This window comes from Bufo bufo, chromosome 11 (assembly GCF_905171765.1).
Source record: "Bufo bufo chromosome 11, aBufBuf1.1, whole genome shotgun sequence".
In the NCBI taxonomy this organism is placed as follows: Eukaryota; Metazoa; Chordata; class Amphibia; order Anura; family Bufonidae; genus Bufo; species Bufo bufo.
Window position 1 is genome coordinate 86,710,757 of NC_053399.1, and position 19,335 is coordinate 86,730,091.

The 19,335-nt window shown below is 46.3% G+C and overlaps 1 protein-coding gene across 1 annotated transcript in view; it reads right to left on the minus strand.

Moving 5' to 3' along the window:
- The window catches only part of ZC3H6 (zinc finger CCCH-type containing 6), a 33,367-nt gene extending 14,259 nt beyond the window's left edge, over window positions 1-19,108 (minus strand). Inside the window, exons 1-9 of the mRNA XM_040412255.1 lie at window positions 18,709-19,108; window positions 11,951-12,140; window positions 11,758-11,868; window positions 10,211-10,424; window positions 5,527-5,657; window positions 2,754-2,870; window positions 2,023-2,134; window positions 841-950; window positions 179-246 (exon numbers count right to left, since the gene is read on the minus strand). Of these exons, the coding sequence (XP_040268189.1) occupies window positions 179-246; window positions 841-950; window positions 2,023-2,134; window positions 2,754-2,870; window positions 5,527-5,657; window positions 10,211-10,424; window positions 11,758-11,868; window positions 11,951-12,140; window positions 18,709-18,794 (1,139 nt within the window). The 5' untranslated portion in view covers window positions 18,795-19,108. The remainder of the gene's footprint in view (window positions 1-178; window positions 247-840; window positions 951-2,022; window positions 2,135-2,753; window positions 2,871-5,526; window positions 5,658-10,210; window positions 10,425-11,757; window positions 11,869-11,950; window positions 12,141-18,708) is intronic.
- Window positions 19,109-19,335: the final 227 nt, after the last annotated feature.

The following is a 19,335-nucleotide window of genomic DNA, read 5'->3' on the forward strand; positions in this document are numbered from 1 at the left end:
CTTTTCTGCCTTCCATCCTCCTTTGCTCAGGTTGACATTTTAGGGTCTCCATAAAACCTCACCTTTATTTTATCCATGGAAAATGGCTGATGGTCTTTAGACCTCACTGGTCCTAAAGACTAATGATGAGGGAGGTCGTAAACCCATCAGCCGTTTTACTGATAAGCAGTGAACTCACCCATGATGCGGCTCTTCCTCCATCTCCTCATCCATGTCGTGCTGCGCTTCTTCTTCCGTGTTCAGAACCTGCGCAGAACACAGGGATCACAGGGAGTTAGTCCAGCGTCATGGCATTACAGCACCACCTCATCATTTTTTCTGCTTTTTCTAATAAATTATTGTACATTGAAACCCATCAGGTCATGTCTGGAACTAGATGCAGCAGATGACCCCCCTTCCCCCCCAACTCAATAACCAGCTATTATCCGTGGAACCTTCTCTATGACATCCGTATACCTTGCTAGGGCGTGTGCACAAGGGTTGTCCTATGGGAGACGACACCTTTAACTCCCATCACTGGTACATTAAAGAGGCTTACTGGGAGTTTCACATTGATGGACTGGCCTCAGTTAAAGGAGCTGCAGCCTCTTCATGGTATGTCAAGCACAGCGCCACCCACTGGCTAGTGGCTGTGCTCGGTATTGCAGTTCCATCCCATTCACTTGAATAGGACTAAGCTGCAGCAGGAAGGCCATGTGATCGAAGGGTGTGACATCACAGGCAAAGGAAGAGGATGCCCTTCAAACAGATTATTGGCGGGTACGCCAGGTGACAGACCCCCACCAATCAGATACAAAACTGATTACAGCTCCTTCTCCAGTAACTGTGGCAGCCACTTACCTTGTGCAGTAGCTCTCTGGACTCGTCAGTAAGGGGGTCGTGAGAAAATTTGCAGTGTTCTCCTTGGTAGCACGTTGTCCCCGTATGGTGAAACTTGCACGGAAATTCACGTACAGCACAAAGTGTTAAGGACAATGAGAAAAGTGGACGGCGTCTATGAGACGGGTGAACGCAAGGTTTAGGCCTCATTCAGACGGCCATGACGCTGGACTAAAGGATTAGCATCTTCAATCTCAGGGCAGTTTTGGACACGTATTTACTCTGGGTGAACACACCCTTACCAAGTGTTCAATTGTGCGCATAGTGTGAATGAGGCCTAATATGGACACTGTACGGATCCAAATCCCCATCGCTATTTCCACATATTACTGTCCCCCGCATAACGTGACATCGTGTAAACGGCTGCCCCATTAGGGTGCATCCACATGCGACCCGTTCAATTCTGTGGGGCCGCAAAAATAAAAAACGGATGTCATCCCTGTGCAGCCAGGCCGAAAAATTACAGAACATGTCCTGTTCTTGTCCGTTTTAAAAAATAGTCATTTTTTCAATGGGATGCACAAGGACATCATCCGTATTTTGCAGACCGTAAAACGGATACAGCTGTGTGAACGCGCTCTGACAGGTGAGCACTTTGGAGGAGCATCTCGAGTTTGTGGGCAGACATATTGTTCTTGTGCTGCTTATGAGATTAAGATGAAATTGAAGGGGATTGCCTAATCGAGAGATTTGCCGAGTCGGGTCAGTCTACAAAAAGGGCATTTTGGGCAGTCGCCTGGCGTCCGAGGCTCCTGGGGACCCTTGGCCATCAGACTATAAGCCCGGGTGCCGAGTAGAGCAGCAGCTCCTTCCTTTCTGCAGGAGGAGAGGTCCCAGGCCTCCTAGCTAGATGTACACACACCTCCATGGAAAGAAAGAAAGGGTTCTGCTGACCCTACACTGGGTGCTGATGAAAGCACCCAGAGCATAGGACAGGCCTTACTGGCCTGCATTACACTGACCGGTATAATACACTGCAATGCAAAGGCACTCCAGTGTATTACATCAGTGGTCAAATATCACCTGGTCTACATCCTGCAGTGGGACGGAAAATGCTTTATGATGCTCAACCAAAAACTTTACATATTCGGTTTCCCTGCGTCTGTGACAAACTGCATTATTAACCTGGTATAAAAAGGATATTATGCATGTAAATACAGTTCTCGCCTCTTGTACAGTAACCTTGTATGTAAAACTTGCAGATTTCTTTCTTCTTTTCTATCTCGGCATCATGATCAAACTTGCATTGGTCTCCCTGAAATAAAACAGCAGCAGAATAGTCTTGTACTCAACAAACAGGACAACCCTGTAAAGGGGCATTCAGGTTACAAGTAGTTCTGCCTATCCACTATAGAGAGGATTACTGTTAGATCGGTGGAGGTCAGACCGATGAGACCGATGGGGACCCCCCAGATCCCTGTTGACTATAATGGGTATCAAACGAGGATCCAGCCGATTGCCGGCATTTCTGTATCCGGCTTCAGTCAATGGGAATCTGGAGGTTCACGCTGTTATGCAGTGAACTCCGGCCACTGATGTGAACGTACCAACGCTCGCTGTGGAAATTGTGTGGAACGCAAATTTTCTAATCCAAAGTGTCAATTTATTGAGCAGGACATTTCACTGGACATTTCACTCCGTTCAATACGAGGGGTGAACTCCGCGTGTGATACATGTAGATTGTGCTGCGGATTTGCCACAGCTAAATCCTACACAGGATCACTCATGTAATCCCACATCTTTGGATGGATTGGTGGGGCAGGGTCTTGTACTCTACTGCACTTACATTCACTTCATGATGAATAATAACCAGTGGCGGCTACAATACGGACATCGCTATTAGCACCGGTTGCCTCATCCTCTGTGTACTTTACCTTTATACATCGGGCCTCCAAGAAGTACTTGCAGATCTGCTTCCCCCTGCGTTCCACTGTATGCTGATTGATGAATTCTTGACTCATCGCCACCCATTTCTTCCCATGTTTATTCTCCTAGTGGACAAAGCGCTTCCTGTTAGTGCTGCCATCCTGGCGGATCTCTTTCCACAGATGATGTGGAATAGAACAGTTTCTCATTATTTCAATGTCACAAAAAGTTGTGAACTGATTGTCAGAATATTCACAGCAGCACAGTTTATATTAGGACACAAGGGCTTCCTGATGCTGCTGAAACCACTAATCCAGGCCTTATAGGGCATCTGTCAGCAGTTTTGTCCCTAGGACACTGACTGACCTGTTACATGTGCACTTGGCAGCTGAAGACAACTGTGTTGGTCCCATATTCATATGTGCCCGCATTGCTGAGAAAATGATGTCTTAATATATGCAAATGAGGCCCTGTGAGTAATGGGGTTGTTGCTCTAGACTAGAGGCTCTGCTCTCTCTGCACCTGCCGTGCCCTCCTCATTTTGATTGGCAGGGATGACGTTTTCATTGCCTAATCCTCTCAATCACAGTGCAGAGGGCACGGCCGTTGCAGAGGAAGAGACGAGCCTCTAGGAGCACTAGGGCCATTGTCGTAGCACCTAGAGGCTCTACTCACGCTTACATTACGCTGCCCTGTCAATCAAAGTGCAGAGGATGTGGCAGTTGCCGAGAAAGCAGAGCCTCCAGGTGTAATGGTAACGCCCCCGTTGCTCTTAGAGGCTCATTTGCATATATTAAGACATCATTTTCTCTGCAAATGTGAACATGGGACTAACAAAGACGCCTTCAGCTGCCAAGCGCACATGTAACTGGTCAGCCAGTGTCATAGGTACAAAACTGCTGACAGATGCCCTTTAAGAATTGACCTTTTGATAAGACACAGTGACATACCAAAGGTTTTGATTGGCGGGGACCCCCAAATGAGAAGGTCAATAGAAAGTCTATTGGGGGGATTTATCATGAGGGGAATATTTGAAGTCAGTTTTGCTTGATTCTCCGTCGGTGTACTTTATGCCACATTTACCATATGTCTCCTTATCCTTAAACCTAACACTTCTGTCTAGAGAAGCCCCTCCTGTTTTCCTACTCCACCCTCTTCCTGGAGTGAAACTCATTAACATAACTAACCACACCCACTTTACCAGCCACAATACAAAACTGGAGTGGGTGGTGTAAAAATGCGCTAAATTTTGCGCAAGCAAATTGCAAAAGCCCTATTTTTGCAACGTTTTGATGCCAGATGTCTGGACAGAAGGTACGATAAATCAGGGCCTACGAGTCCCTCTCGAGTCAGTCTCTTGCAGTGAGGAGAGAGCCCCCTATTTGAGCCTTTCTTTCTCCTCGCTCTAGTGGACGTCTCATCACCGATCAAAATCATCCAGGACTCGGAGCATTGAAGGAGTTCGGGTATCGGTCACGAAATATGTAAGAGAGACAAAACCAAAGTCGCTCCCGCCTGTAAGGTGGTAAGATCGCTCCTACAGCTGTCACTTAATGCTCCGAGCCCTAATAGGTTCGTCCATGTCTTAGTGTTTGGTTCAGGGCTTGTTTTCAGCAGGGCATTTTATGTGGCCATGATATATCAAAGGTTTTTTGGGAAGTTCGGGGACGCTGTAATCTTATAACTCCCTAATAATGGATATAGCACTGAGCAGGCCAGGTCCACCATGAATGCAGAGCCAGGATGATCCTGCTGCCGAGAGGTCGTAGGAACGTCACTGCTCTCGCCCGCCGATTACAGATTCTTGTAGAGTTAGGCCTCATGCACACGACCGTTGTGCGTTTTGTGGTCCGCAAACCGCGGATCAGCAAAACACGGATGGTGTCCGTGTGTGTTCCGCAATTTGCTGAATTGCACGGACTTAATATAACTACCTATTCTTGTCCGCAAAACGCGGACAAGAATAGGGCAGGTTAAAAAAAAAAATCCGGACCACGGAACGTAGCAACGGATGCGGACAGCACACGGAGTGCTGGCCCCATTGAAGTGAATGGGTCCGCATCCGAGCCGCCAAAACCGCGGCTCGGATGCGGACCAAAGCAGCGGCCGTGCGCATGAGGCCTTAGATGCAGCTCTCCACCTGTCTGCTAGAAGCCCACTTGTGCTCCTCGCTGAGCCGCTGGACTCATCCTCCTCATTCCATCCTCTCACATTCAATGCCCCCAGACATTTACACTGGAAAAATCAGTCACCTCAGGGGTCATGGTTCCCATGGCCAGGACGGTCACATGCTGGCCACTTGTAAACAGAGGCTGGAAGGACCCCCGGGGCACTGGATCATCCGGCACTGAAGGAGGTTAAGTACTTGGTGTTATAACACTTGGGACCATTACATTTTTCCCAAAAGATGCAGCACCCCTTTAATATTAAAGAGGACCTCTCGCCCCTCCTGACAATGACAATTCTGCCGCATCCTTTCTGGGGGTTGTGCTAAGTTTTTACGTTATCCCATACCCACAGAATAGAGGATAACTGGCTGATCGAAGGGGGTTTGACTGCTGGGACCCCAACTGATCACGAGGATGGAGCGGTAAGTTGAGCATGTGCCCTGCCGCTCCATTCATTCTGTGACGCTCCCATAAAGAATGATTGGCGCGCAGGGCACATTCTCCACAGGACACCCATTCTTATGATCGGTGGGGGTCCCAGCAATCAGCTAGTTATCCTCTATCCTGTGGCACAACCCCTTTAAGTGTTGTCGGCATCATCAGTGACACCCACCTCTTGGAAGCCATCTTGATAATAAGGGTTCAGCCCTTTATGAGACCCTCTTCCTCGGCCTCGGTCTTTATGCATCGTCTTCTTGTGTGGCCCGAGGCCCCGTCCATAGTAGTACCCTTTCTGTTCTGGCCCTGGAAAAGATCAGGACATTCTTGTCTGAAAGAAATGCTACTTGTTTAACCCTTTAGCATTTTTTTTTTTTTTACATATACAAATAAATGATGAATGATGGAATAACAAATCCTCTTACACCGCTATTCCTGTAAACATCTGTAGATCACCCAGTGCCCTGCAATCATGGCGTCTTTCCGCAACTTTGAATCAAAGTTTAATGTTTTGCGTAAGAACAAAAAAAATCATGTTTGTAGATAATAGTCTGACGTAAGCAGACGCCGATTAACTCACTGTGTCACCACATGCCAGTAAATGTCTGAGGAGGCGATTAGATGTGTCCACCACTCCCGCTCTCAACTGCTTTAGTAGAAGAAAAAAATGCTCCCTAAATAATAAGGAGGGGGGGTTCATATATCAGAACCCTGGGGTCACTAGAAAACTGCAGGGATGGAAATAGCACAGTTAGTGTCCATTCACACGTCCGCAAAATGGGTCCGCACCCGCAATTTTCAATGGGGCCGGAATGTGCCGTCCACATTTCCTATTCTTGTCCCCAATTGCAGACAATAAAAGGCATTTTCTATGAGAGTGGCGGCGATGTGCGGTCCGCAAAACACATACGGACGTGTGAATGCACCCCAATAGATTGTGAGCCTCGATGGGGACAGGGACTGATGTTAGTGACAAACTCTGTACAGCACTACAGAATATGCTGGATGGATGAATGGAGAGAATGATGGATGAATGAATGAATGAATGGAGAGATGGATGAATGGAGAGAATGATGGAAGAATGAATGGAGAGATGGATGAATGGAGAGAATGATGGAAGAATGAATGGAGAGATGGATGGAAGAATGGAGAGATGGATGGATGAAAGGAGAGATGGATGGATGAATGAATGGAGAGATGGATGAATGAATGGAGAGATGGATGAATGAATGGAGAGATGGATGAATGAATGGAGAGATGGATGAATGAATGGAGAGATGGATGGATGAATGAATGGAGAGATGGATGGATGAATGGAGAGATGGATGGATGAATGGAGAGATGGATGGATGAATGGAGATGGATGGATGAATGGAGAGATGGATGAAAGGAGAGATGGATGGATGAATGAATGGAGAGATGGATGGATGAATGAATGGAGAGATGGATGAATGAATGGAGAGATGGATGAATGAATGGAGAGATGGATGAATGAATGGAGAGATGGATGAATGAATGGAGAGATGGATGGATGAATGGAGAGATGGATGGATGAATGGAGAGATGGATGGAAGAATGGAGAGATGGATGAATGAATGGAGAGATGGATGAATGAATGGAGAGATGGATGAATGAATGGAGAGATGGATGAATGAATGGAGAGATGGATGAATGAATGGAGAGAATGATGGATGATGAATGAATGGAGAGATGGATGGAAGAATGGAGAGAATGATAGATGAAAGGAGAGATGGATGAATGAATGGAGAGATGGATGGATGAATGGAGAGATGGATGGATGAATGGAGAGATGGATGGAGAGATGGATGGATGGATGGATGGATAAAGAGGCAGAGATGGGCGAGGGAGATATGACATGGATGAATGAATGAAGAGAATGATGGATGAATGGAGAGATGGATGGGTGGAAGAATGGAGAGAATGATGGAAGAATGGAGAGAATGATGGATGAATGGAGAGAATGATGGATGAATGGAGAGAATGATGAATGAATGAAGAGATGAATGCATGATTGAAGAGATGGATGGATGGATGAATGGATGGATGGAAGAATGGAGAGATGGATGGAAGAATGGAGAGATGGATGGATGAATGGAGAGATGGATGAATGAATGGAGAAAATGATGGATGAATGGAGAGATGGATGAATGAATGGGGAGATGGATGGAAGAATGGAGAGATGGATGAATGGAGAGATGGATGGATGAATGGAGAGATGAATGATGAATGAATGGAGAGATGAATGGAGAGATGGATGGATGAATGGAGATGGATGGATGAATGGAGAGATGGATGGATGGATAAAGAGGCAGAGATGGGCGAGGGAGATATGACATGGATGAATGAATGAAGAGAATGATGGATGAATGGAGAGATGGATGGATGAATGGAGAGAATGATGGATGGATGAATGGAGAGATGGATGGAAGAATGGAGAGATGGATGAATGAATGGAGAGATGGATGAATGAATGGAGAGATGAATGATGAATGAATGGAGAGATGAATGGAGAGATGGATGGATGAATGGAGATGGATGGATGAATGGAGAGATGGATGGATGGATAAAGAGGCAGAGATGGGCGAGGGAGATATGACATGGATGAATGAATGAAGAGAATGATGGATGAATGGAGAGATGGATGGATGAATGGAGAGAATGATGGATGGATGAATGGAGAGATGGATGGAAGAATGGAGAGATGGATGAATGAATGGAGAGATGGATGAATGAATGGAGAGATGGATGAATGAATGGAGAGATGGATGAATGAATGGAGAGATGGATGGATGAATGGAGAGAATGATGGATGATGAATGAATGGAGAGATGGATGGAAGAATGGAGAGAATGATAGATGAAAGGAGAGATGGATGAATGAATGGAGAGATGGATGGATGAATGGAGAGAATAATGGACGCATGATTGAAGAGATGGATGGATGGATAAAGAGGCAGAGATGGGCGAGGGAGATATGACATGGATGAATGAATGAAGAGAATGATGGATGAATGGAGAGATGGATGGGTGGAAGAATGGAGAGAATGATGGATGAATGGAGAGAATGATGGATGAATGGAGAGAATGATGAATGAATGAAGAGATGGATGGATGGATGAATGGATGGATGGAAGAATGGAGAGATGGATGGATGAATGGTGAGATGGATGAATGAATGGAGAAAATGATGGATGAATGGAGAGATGGATGAATGAATGGGGAGATGGATGGAAGAATGGAGAGATGGATGAATGGAGAGATGGATGGAGAGATGAATGATGAATGAATGGAGAGATGAATGGAGAGATGGATGGATGAATGGAGATGGATGGATGAATGGAGAGATGGATGGATGGATAAAGAGGCAGAGATGGGCGAGGGAGATATGACATGGATGAATGAATGAAGAGAATGATGGATGAATGGAGAGATGGATGGATGAATGGAGAGAATGATGGATGGATGAATGGAGAGATGGATGGAAGAATGGAGAGAATGATGGATGAATGGAGAGATGGATGGAAGAATGGAGAGATGGATGGATGAATGGAGAGATGGATGAATGAATGGAGAGATGGATGGATGAATGGAGAGATGGATGGAAGAATGGAGAGAATGATGGATGAATGGAGAGATGGATGGAAGAATGGAGAGATGGATGGATGAATGGAGAGATGGATGAATGAATGGAGAAAATGATGGATGAATGGAGAGATGGATGAATGAATGGGGAGATGGATGGAAGAATGGAGAGATGGATGAATGGAGAGATGAATGAATGGAGAGATGGATGGATGAATGGAGAGATGAATGATGAATGAATGGATGAATGGAGATGGATGGATGAATGGAGAGATGGATGGAGAGATGGATGGATGGATGGATGGATAAAGAGGCAGAGATGGGCGAGGGAGATATGACATGGATGAATGAATGAAGAGAATGATGGATGAATGGAGAGATGGATGGATGGATGAATGGAGAGAATGATGGATGGAAGAATGGAGAGATGGATGGAAGAATGGAGAGAATGATGGATGAATGGAGAGAATGATGGATGAATGGAGAGAATGATGGATGAATGGAGAGAATGATGGATGGAGAGAATGATGGATGAATGGAGAGAATGATGGATGGAGAGAATGATGGATGAATGGAGAGATGGATGGATGATTGAATAGATGGATGGATTGAAAGATGGATGGATGAATGAATGGAGAGATGGATGGACGGATATATGGAGGCAGAGATGGGCGAGGGAGATATGACATGGACGGATGAATGCAGAGAAGGAGGAATAGATGGATGGAGGGAGAGATGAGCGGCTGTGATTTTACTTCTTGTCCTCACCGCTCCGGCCCCTCCCCCAATGAGTGCTGCTCCGTGAATACTGCAGCTGTTCCTGCCATGGCAAAAGTCATGACGTAGGACACACATCCTTGGCATTGAAATGGTTAAAGTATAAAATAAGAGAATCTTCAGAGGGTGTCAGGAAGTGCCTGGATTATAGAGGGGCTGTCACTGCCCCTTTTAGTAAAAGTCAGTTGTGCCGTTCCCTCTGTTATTCCTGGTAGAACTTTCTGAATAAAGGCACATCCAGGTGTTACCTGTTAGGGGGGTGTCTGACACTGCCCAAACAGTGCTGCCAGAGTCAGACTGGGCAGGGACACCCCCCAACTAGTAGCACCCATCTGTACCTGTATTCCTAACCCTCTAGCAGGAATTAGAGAGGAATGGCCCAACATACAGTTATAAGAGAAGCCCCAGAGCTGCTATTCTATAAGGAATACAAGGATTCCCTAGAACACGTGTCAGGAGCCGGGCGCTCTGAGTGCTTACCTGTCGGCATCCCTTTCATGGCTGGCTTCTTATAAGGAGGTTCACCCACGTCGGGGTTCTCCTTCGCTTGCCGGTAGTGTTTCAGCTGCTCATTAAAGTCCTCGTCTTCTTCATTGTAGTTGCCATCGCTGTAGTTGCTGTAGCTGTCATAGTCAGGCGGGGTTTTCTTGCTGTGCATAGACTTTGAGGAGGACATGTAACCGCCACGTCCATGCTGCAAGACGGTAAGACTGAAAGTTACACGGTACGGCCTGAATGCTGCGGGTTTTCCACAGCGGAACTGGGACGCAGATAATCCTCCGCATCTTAATTTATGCTGTCGATTTCCCCCTTTGCAATGCATATTTTAAAGGGGTAGTCCGGTTGTTACACGTTATCCCCTATCTAAAGGATAGGGAACAACTATTAGATAAGTGGGAGACCTACCGCGGCAACCGGCACCGATCACGAGAACGGAGGCCCCCCCCCCGAAATGAACGCAGCAGTGTGCGGCCGCTCCATTCATCTCTATGGGAATTCTGGAGCACTGTACTCGGCTGTGTCTGGAGCTTCTATAGAAATGCATTGGAGCGGCCACGAGCATTCATTTCAGAGGGGCCTCCGTTCTCATGATCAATGGGACCCCCATTGATCTAATAGCTATCCCCAATGCCATCAATGTGAACAACCGGAATACCCCTTTAAAAGTGGATCAATTCCGATAAAACACTGATACAGACCGTCCTGTTCTATAAGACCGGTGTGCACCGACTTACACCGCCTGCAGAGTCCATTATCAGCATGTTTCTAACAACAGGCCCAAAAGCTGTAGACCAGGGATGCCCGACCTGTGGCCCTCCAGCTGTTGCCAAACTCCAACTCCCAGCAGGCCTGGACAGCCTACAACTATTAGGGAATGCTGGGAGTTGGTTGGCCGCAGGTTGACTAAGGTCCACGCCTGGGTTCCGGTAGTCCATTCCAGCAGAGGAATTCCCCCAGCACAGCTAGGACCGGATGGATCCCCATTCACCATAATGGGATCTGTCAGGTTTCTGTCAGAAAGCTGTAAACCTGACGGTTGCCGTTGCAGTGAATGGAGTCCCAGCGACGGCAGATACGGAGATTTGGGTGGTCTGCTCCTCTGCTGGAACACACTACCGGAATACCGGAACGCAGAGGTGAACCTGGCCTAAAGCACATTTCAGCGGGATCGGTTGACAAGCTAACGTTTATACCCTCCCAACTATCCCGACAAAATTTTCATGGCCTGAAAAATGACAGTGTGCCTCCACGTCAATGTCAGACCACCCGGGTGCTGCAGCAGGTATTGACTTCGGCATCTGATTGGTTGGCCAGAGCCATCACCATGCCCTAAATTTATAGCACAGTGCACTCACAGGGCTGGGGCACAAAGGAGTCAAAGGAATAGACTGTCCTCACCTCCAAGTCACTCTATATACACACACAGCATGGACTATGTGGACTGCTCAAGAGCGAGAGAAGAAATTGGCAGCGGAGGTGACAATGACAGAGGGAGGCCCGAGTAATGCGTGTGGCTGAAGACTTACATGTCTGTAATGGGAGTCGTAATCTCGGTACTTGGGAACCTTGCGAGGCCTCTCCGCGTGGTCATCGTCCGAGCTGTAGTCCGAGCTCTCGTCGCTGGATGGTGTGCTGCGCTGGAAAGACAACACGAAGGGGAAAGTTTCGTTCAGAGGACATTTAAACAGATACGAAACGCCGGTCGGCTGAAATCCTCACCTTGTGCTTGGTTTTGTGGCGGTGTTTCTTCTTCACTTTCACTTTCTTTTTCGACTTCTTGGACTTTTTATGGGGCCTCTCTTCCCGAGGCTCCTCTTCTTCCTCTTTGGCCTCTTCCTTCACTTCTTCTGGTTCTTCCTCCTCAAACCCGGCATCATCTATTTCGCCGTCTTCCAACTCTCCCTCCTTCCTGCAAGGAAACCCGGGGACAGATGAGTCCTGATTCTAAGGATGACGGCACTACAGTGGATCCAGCGGAAGGCGGATCTAGATATTTCAGTGGGAAATGGTATATGCTGTTATCACACCCTCCATACTGGCACTGCCCAGAGGATGAGGATGATACTTCTGCAATATCGTTAGGGTGGATGTTGTATTGTACCCGTGCATACGGCCACCGAGGTGGGCTACAGGCCACACATCTGGTTGGAGACCACAGCTCTAAATATTGCTTTCTGAGGTTTTTCAGTTGGATCTTTTTCTTCAGATCTCATAAGGTTGCCTCCCTTGGATGCCCCTGCTATGAGATCATGACTCTCCACCACATCACATTATGGAATTACTATTCGTGCCTCTACAGGTGCACGCTTTATTATATATATATATATTTTATTAGATGATTGCGGTGGGTCCTGCTTCGGCAACCCCCACAAGGGAAGCTTGACTTGGCCATCTCTATTCCACGTGCCGCGGCCTTCTCTCCACCCACCAAGCTCAGAGCTGTACATTGTATAATGGCTGTGCTCGTCATCGCGCTCAGCCCCATTCACTTTACTGGGACCACGTGACCGATGAATGTGTGGTCACATGGCCTGGACTAAGCTGCGAGCCCTGGAACCTGCAGGGGTGCTGGGTGTCAGACCCCCCACCGAGCAGGTTATGGGTGACCTATGAAGAGGATGAGTCATCAGTATAAAAGTCTCAAAAAACCTGAGAAATTAGTTGCCCTCACCCAAAAAATTTAAATAAAAAATAATTATATTTTTTTACGTTTTATACATCAGGAGTCAGCACCGGCTTCCCTATGATGCTGCTAAAGTTGGAGATGACACATTTCCTTAGTATTTTAAGAAAAAAAAAAGTAAAGAACCAGAAGCAAAACTTTGGGAGCCCTGCATGGTTAGTACCTAGTAGCACCCCCTTTGGCAAGTATCACAGCTTGTAATCACTTTTTGTAGAGCCTGTCAATTCTTGTTTGAGGGATTTTCACCTATTCTTCCAGTGAGATTCCGGGGCCGTCTTGCATGCACTGCTCTTCTCAGGTCTATCCACAGGTTGTCAATGATGATCAGATCAGGGCCATAGTAAAACCTACAGCTTGCACCTTTTGAGGTAGTGTATTGTGGTTTTTCAAGTGTGTTTAGGATCATTATCCATTTGTAGAAGCCATCCTTCAGGTTTTTTACAGTTGGTGTTCTGTTTGTTTCCAGAATTCTTCCCTCTACTGGAGAAATGTTCCAGGCACCATCGGCTGCAGCACAACTCCAAAGCATGACTGATCCACCCCCATTCTTCATAGTTGGAGAGTTTATGATATTCTGTGCCCTTTTTCCTCCAAACATACCTTTGCTCATTGTGACCTACGAGTTCTATTTTAACCTCATCGGTCCACAGTAGTAGTTTCCAAAATCCATCAGGCTTCGTCAGTTCTTTTGTAAACTTCTGACTCTGAATTTGGTGGTGAGGACACAGGAGAGGTTTTCTACCGATGACTCTTACATGAAGGTCATATTTGTACAGGTGTCACCGAACTGTACAACAATCCACCACCTCCAGAATCTGCTAAATCTTCCTGAAGGTCTTTTGCAGTCAAGCAGGGGTTCTGATTTGCCTTCTAGCAATCCTACGAGCAGTTGTCTCAGAGACCTTCTCTTGATCTCCATAATTCACTCAGTCGTATTAGTCTTATTCAAAAGGTTATTCATGAGGTATATATAATACTCACTCTTTTGAAACTTTGCTTGTATTTTTCAGTCCTTTTATTCATATAAATAAATCGCTATAATGTATAGTAATCCTGAGAGCACTGAACTGATTGCTACCCCATGTTGCGCGACGTTTCAGGGGTCACGCCCTCTTAATCATGCACGATTTTGAATAAAACTAATACTACTGAGTGGATTATGTGGATATAATTGTGGAGCCGGAGTGAGATTCTGAATAAGGTCGTGGTATACTACAGGTGGAGCAACAGTTGATGATTGAACGTCTCTTGATCTCCACTGCTATTGTTAACTGTCATTTTCTAATTACACTTCAAACGGAGGAAATTGCCACCTGAAACTACCTCAAAAGGCGCAGCTGAAGGTTTTACCATGGCCCTCACAGTCCCCTAATCTGAACATCACAAAAAATCTGTGAATAGACCTAAAATGAGCAAGGCATGCAAGACAAAGACAGCACAGGAATCTCACAAAACTGGAAGACGTCTGCAAGGAAGAATGGATGAAAAGATTTGAAAGACTCTTGGCTGGCTGAAAAAGTGATTACAAGCTGTGATACTTGCTAAAGGGGGAGCTACTAAGTACTATTCATGCAGGGGGCCTAAAGTTTTGCTTTGAGCTCCTTTTTCCTTACTTTGAAAATGTAAAAAAAAAATGAAGATGAAAATAAAATTACATCGTTTTGCTTACAAAACAAAGGCAATGTGTCACTACACATGTTCACCTATACCTTACCCTCCATCACATCCAGTCCTCCATAACTACATCTACACCTATACAGTACATCACATACAGTCCTCCATCACTACACATCTACACCTATACCGTACATCACATACAGTCCTCCATCACTACACAGCTACACCTATACCTTACCGTCCAACACAAACATTCCTCCATCATTACACATCTACACCGTACATCACATACAGTCCTCCATCACTACATCTACACCTATACAGTACATCACATACAGTCCTCCATCACTATACATCTACACCTATACCGTACATCACATACAGTCCTCCATCACTACACAGCTACACCTATACCTTACCGTCCAACACAAACATTCCTCCATCATTACACATCTACACCGTACATCACATCCAGTCCTCCATCACTGTACATCTACCCCTATACTGTACATCACATACAGTCCTCCATCACTACACATCTACACCTATACCGTACATCACATACAGTCCTCCATCACTGCACATCTACACCGTACATCACATACAGCCCTCCATCACTACACATCTACACCTATACCGTACATCACATACAGTCCTCCATCACTGCACATCTATACCGTACATCACATACAGTCCTCCATCATTACACATCTACACCTATACCGTACATCACATACAGCCCTCCATCACTACACATCTACACCTATACCGTACATCACATACAGTCCTCCATCACTACACATCTACACCTATACCTTACATCACATACAGTCCTCCATCACTGTACATCTACCCCTATACTGTACATCACATACAGTCCTCCATCACTACACATCTACACCTGTACTGTACATCACATCCAGTCCTCCATCACTACACATCTACACCTATACCGTACATCACATACAGTCCTCCATCATTACACATCTACACCGTACATCACATCCAGTCCTCCATCACTGCACATCTATACTGTACATCACATCCAGTCCTCCATCACTGCACATCTATACCGTACATCACATCCAGTCCTCCATCACTGCACATCTACACCGTACATCACATACAGTCCTCCATCACTACACATCTACACCTATACCGTACATCACATCCAGTCCTCCATCACTGCACACCTATACCGTACATCACATACAGCCCTCCATCACTGCACATCTACACCTATACCGTACATCACATACAGTCCTCCATCACTGCACATCTATACTGTACATCACATCCAGTCCTCCATCACTGCACATCTATACCGTACATCACATACAGCCCTCCATCACTGCACATCTACACCTATACCGTACATCACATACAGCCCTCCATCACTGCACATCTACACCTATACCGTACATCACATACAGTCCTCCATCACTGTACATCTACACCTATACCGTACATCACATCCAGTCCTCCATCACTGCACATCTACACCGTACATCACATCCAGTCCTCCATCACTACACATCTACACCGTTCATCACATACAGTCCTCCATCACTACACATCTACACCTGTACCGTACATCACATCCAGTCCTCCATCACTGCACACCTATACCGTACATCACATACAGCCCTCCATCACTGCACATCTACACCTATACCGTACATCACATACAGTCCTCCATCACTGTACACCTATACCGTACATCACATCCAGTCCTCCATCACTGCACATCTATACTGTACATCACATCCAGTCCTCCATCACTGCACATCTACACCTATACCGTACATCACATACAGCCCTCCATCATTACACATCTACACCTATACCGTACATCACATACAGTCCTCCATCACTACACATCTACACCTATACCGTACATCACATCCAGTCCTCCATCACTACACACCTACACCTATACCGTACATCACATCCAGTCCTCCATCACTGCACACCTATACCGTACATCACATACAGCCCTCCATCACTGCACATCTACACCTATACCGTACATCACATACAGTCCTCCATCATTACACATCTACACCTATACCGTACATCACATCCAGTCCTCCATCACTGCACATCTATACTGTACATCACATCCAGTCCTCCATCACTGCACATCTATACCGTACATCACATACAGCCCTCCATCACTGCACATCTACACCTATACCGTACATCACATACAGCCCTCCATCACTGCACATCTACACCTATACCGTACATCACATACAGTCCTCCATCATTACACATCTACACCTATACCGTACATCACATACAGTCCTCCATCACTACACATCTACACCTATACCGTACATCACATCCAGTCCTCCATCACTACACACCTACACCTATACCGTACATCACATCCAGTCCTCCATCACTGTACATCTACACCTATACTGTACATCACATCCAGTCCTCCATCACTACACATCTACACCTATACCGTACATCACATCCAGTCCTCCATCACTGCACATCTACATCTATACCGTACATCACATCCAGTCCTCCATCACTGCACATCTACACCTATACCGTACATCACATACAGTCCTCCATCACTACACATCTACACCGTACATCACATACAGTCCTCCATCACTACACATCTACACCGTACATCACATACAGTCCTCCATCACTGTACATCACATACAGTCCTCCATCACTGTACATCTACACCGTACATCACATACAGTCCTCCACTGTACATCTACACCGTACATCACATACAGTCCTCCATCACTACACATCTACACCGTACATCACATACAGTCCTCCATCACTACACATCTACACCTATACCGTACATCACATACAGTCCTCCATCACTACACATCTACACCTATACCGTACATCACATACAGTCCTCCATCACTACACATCTACACCGTACATCACATACAGTCCTCCATCACTACACATCTACACCTATACCGTACATCACATACAGTCCTCCATCACTACACATCTACACCTATATCGTACATCACATACAGTCCTCCATCACTAGACAGCTACACCTATACCGTACATCACATACCGTCCTCCATCACTACACATCTACACCTATATCTTACATCACATACAGTCCTCCATCACTGTACATCTACACCTATATCTTACATCACATACAGTCCTCCATCACTACACATCTACACCGTACATCACATACAGTCCTCCATCACTACACATCTACACCGTACATCACATCCAGTCCTCCATCACTACACATCTACACCTTACTGTACATCACATACAGTCCTCCATCATTACACATCTACACCTACACCGTACATCACATACAGTCCTCCATCACTACACATCTACACCTATACCGTACATCACATACAGTCCTCCATCACTACACATCTACACCTATATCTTACCGTACATCACATCCAGTCCTCCATCACTGTACATCTACACCTATACATCACATACAGTCCTCCATCACTACACATCTACACCTGTATCTTACATCACATACAGTCCTCCATCACTGTACATCTACACCTATACCGTACATCACATACCGTCCTCCATCACTGCACATCTACACCTATACCGTACATCACATACAGTCCTCAATCACTGTAGACCTACACTGTACATCACACGCCATGCTGATCTCTATACTGATACCTACAGTACATGACAAATAAATTATAAGACAATCTGACAAGACGGTGATCACACGATCACTTCTCATGAACCCCACCAATGGCGCTCGGCCTACGTCACCCGCGTCCTCCGGGGGGGCGATACACACAATGACAATATAAGATCAATGCAATAATCATCATCATCACTCTTAACATCTCTACCCGCGATGTCAACCATAGTCGCCACGATAGCCGCAACGCACGAGAAATCGTACCGCCTATGCGCCATCCCCTCACAGTACATGACATAGATGCAGTTATACCCCCACCCACAGTCAGCCCATGAGGCCCAGGCTCTGCAGAGGTGAGGGCTGCCATGGTCAGACACATGTGCATTGCATTACATGATAGAGAAGACACCCCAGCATCGGCAGACATGACAGACACATGAGAAGAAGACATTAGCACCTGATGAGCCGCCCCCCGACCCCCAGACATGAGAACAGATGAGAAGAAATAAGAAGAGAAGGTAATTACTCGACCTTTCGTCCCCTGCATGCTGACACTCTGTCATGTGGGTGTCTGGGGCTGGGTTGGGGGGTCTGGAGAACAGGCTCTCAAAGGCCATGTCTGCAGAGAGAACCCGCCTGCACTACACACTCTCTCTACTCTCAGTCTCTTATTAATTTTAGTTTTTCTTTCTTTCTTTTTCTCTTTTTTTTTTTTACACCGAAACCAGGAGGAGGTGACCGTCTACAGCTTACATCCCGGCTGCACGGCCGGAGCCGGTCTAACACCGTTCAGTGCCGCCGTATAACGGGTGAATACAGTGCACCGGAAGTAGTGAGGGAGCGAAAATGACCACTTCCGGCTGTTTAGTTCCCGCCTTGTAGGCGTTAAGCCAATGGGAGCGCGGCTCTGATAGCCGAGGGGCGTGCAGTGTGAGAGGTGAGCTGTGATTGGTCAGCTGCTTTTCCGCGCTGGAAGGAAGGCGGGATAAATCTATTGTGCGTCTTGAATGAACGTTTGGAACTACGAGTCCCAGAATTCCTGTCAGGTTTGGAGCCATTAGGAATGCTGGCAAAGGATTCTGGTAGTTGTAGTTCTTATGAGTCGATGAGGTAATAATAGGTTGTTGAAACCCAGTGAATAGTAGGGAGACTGCGTAT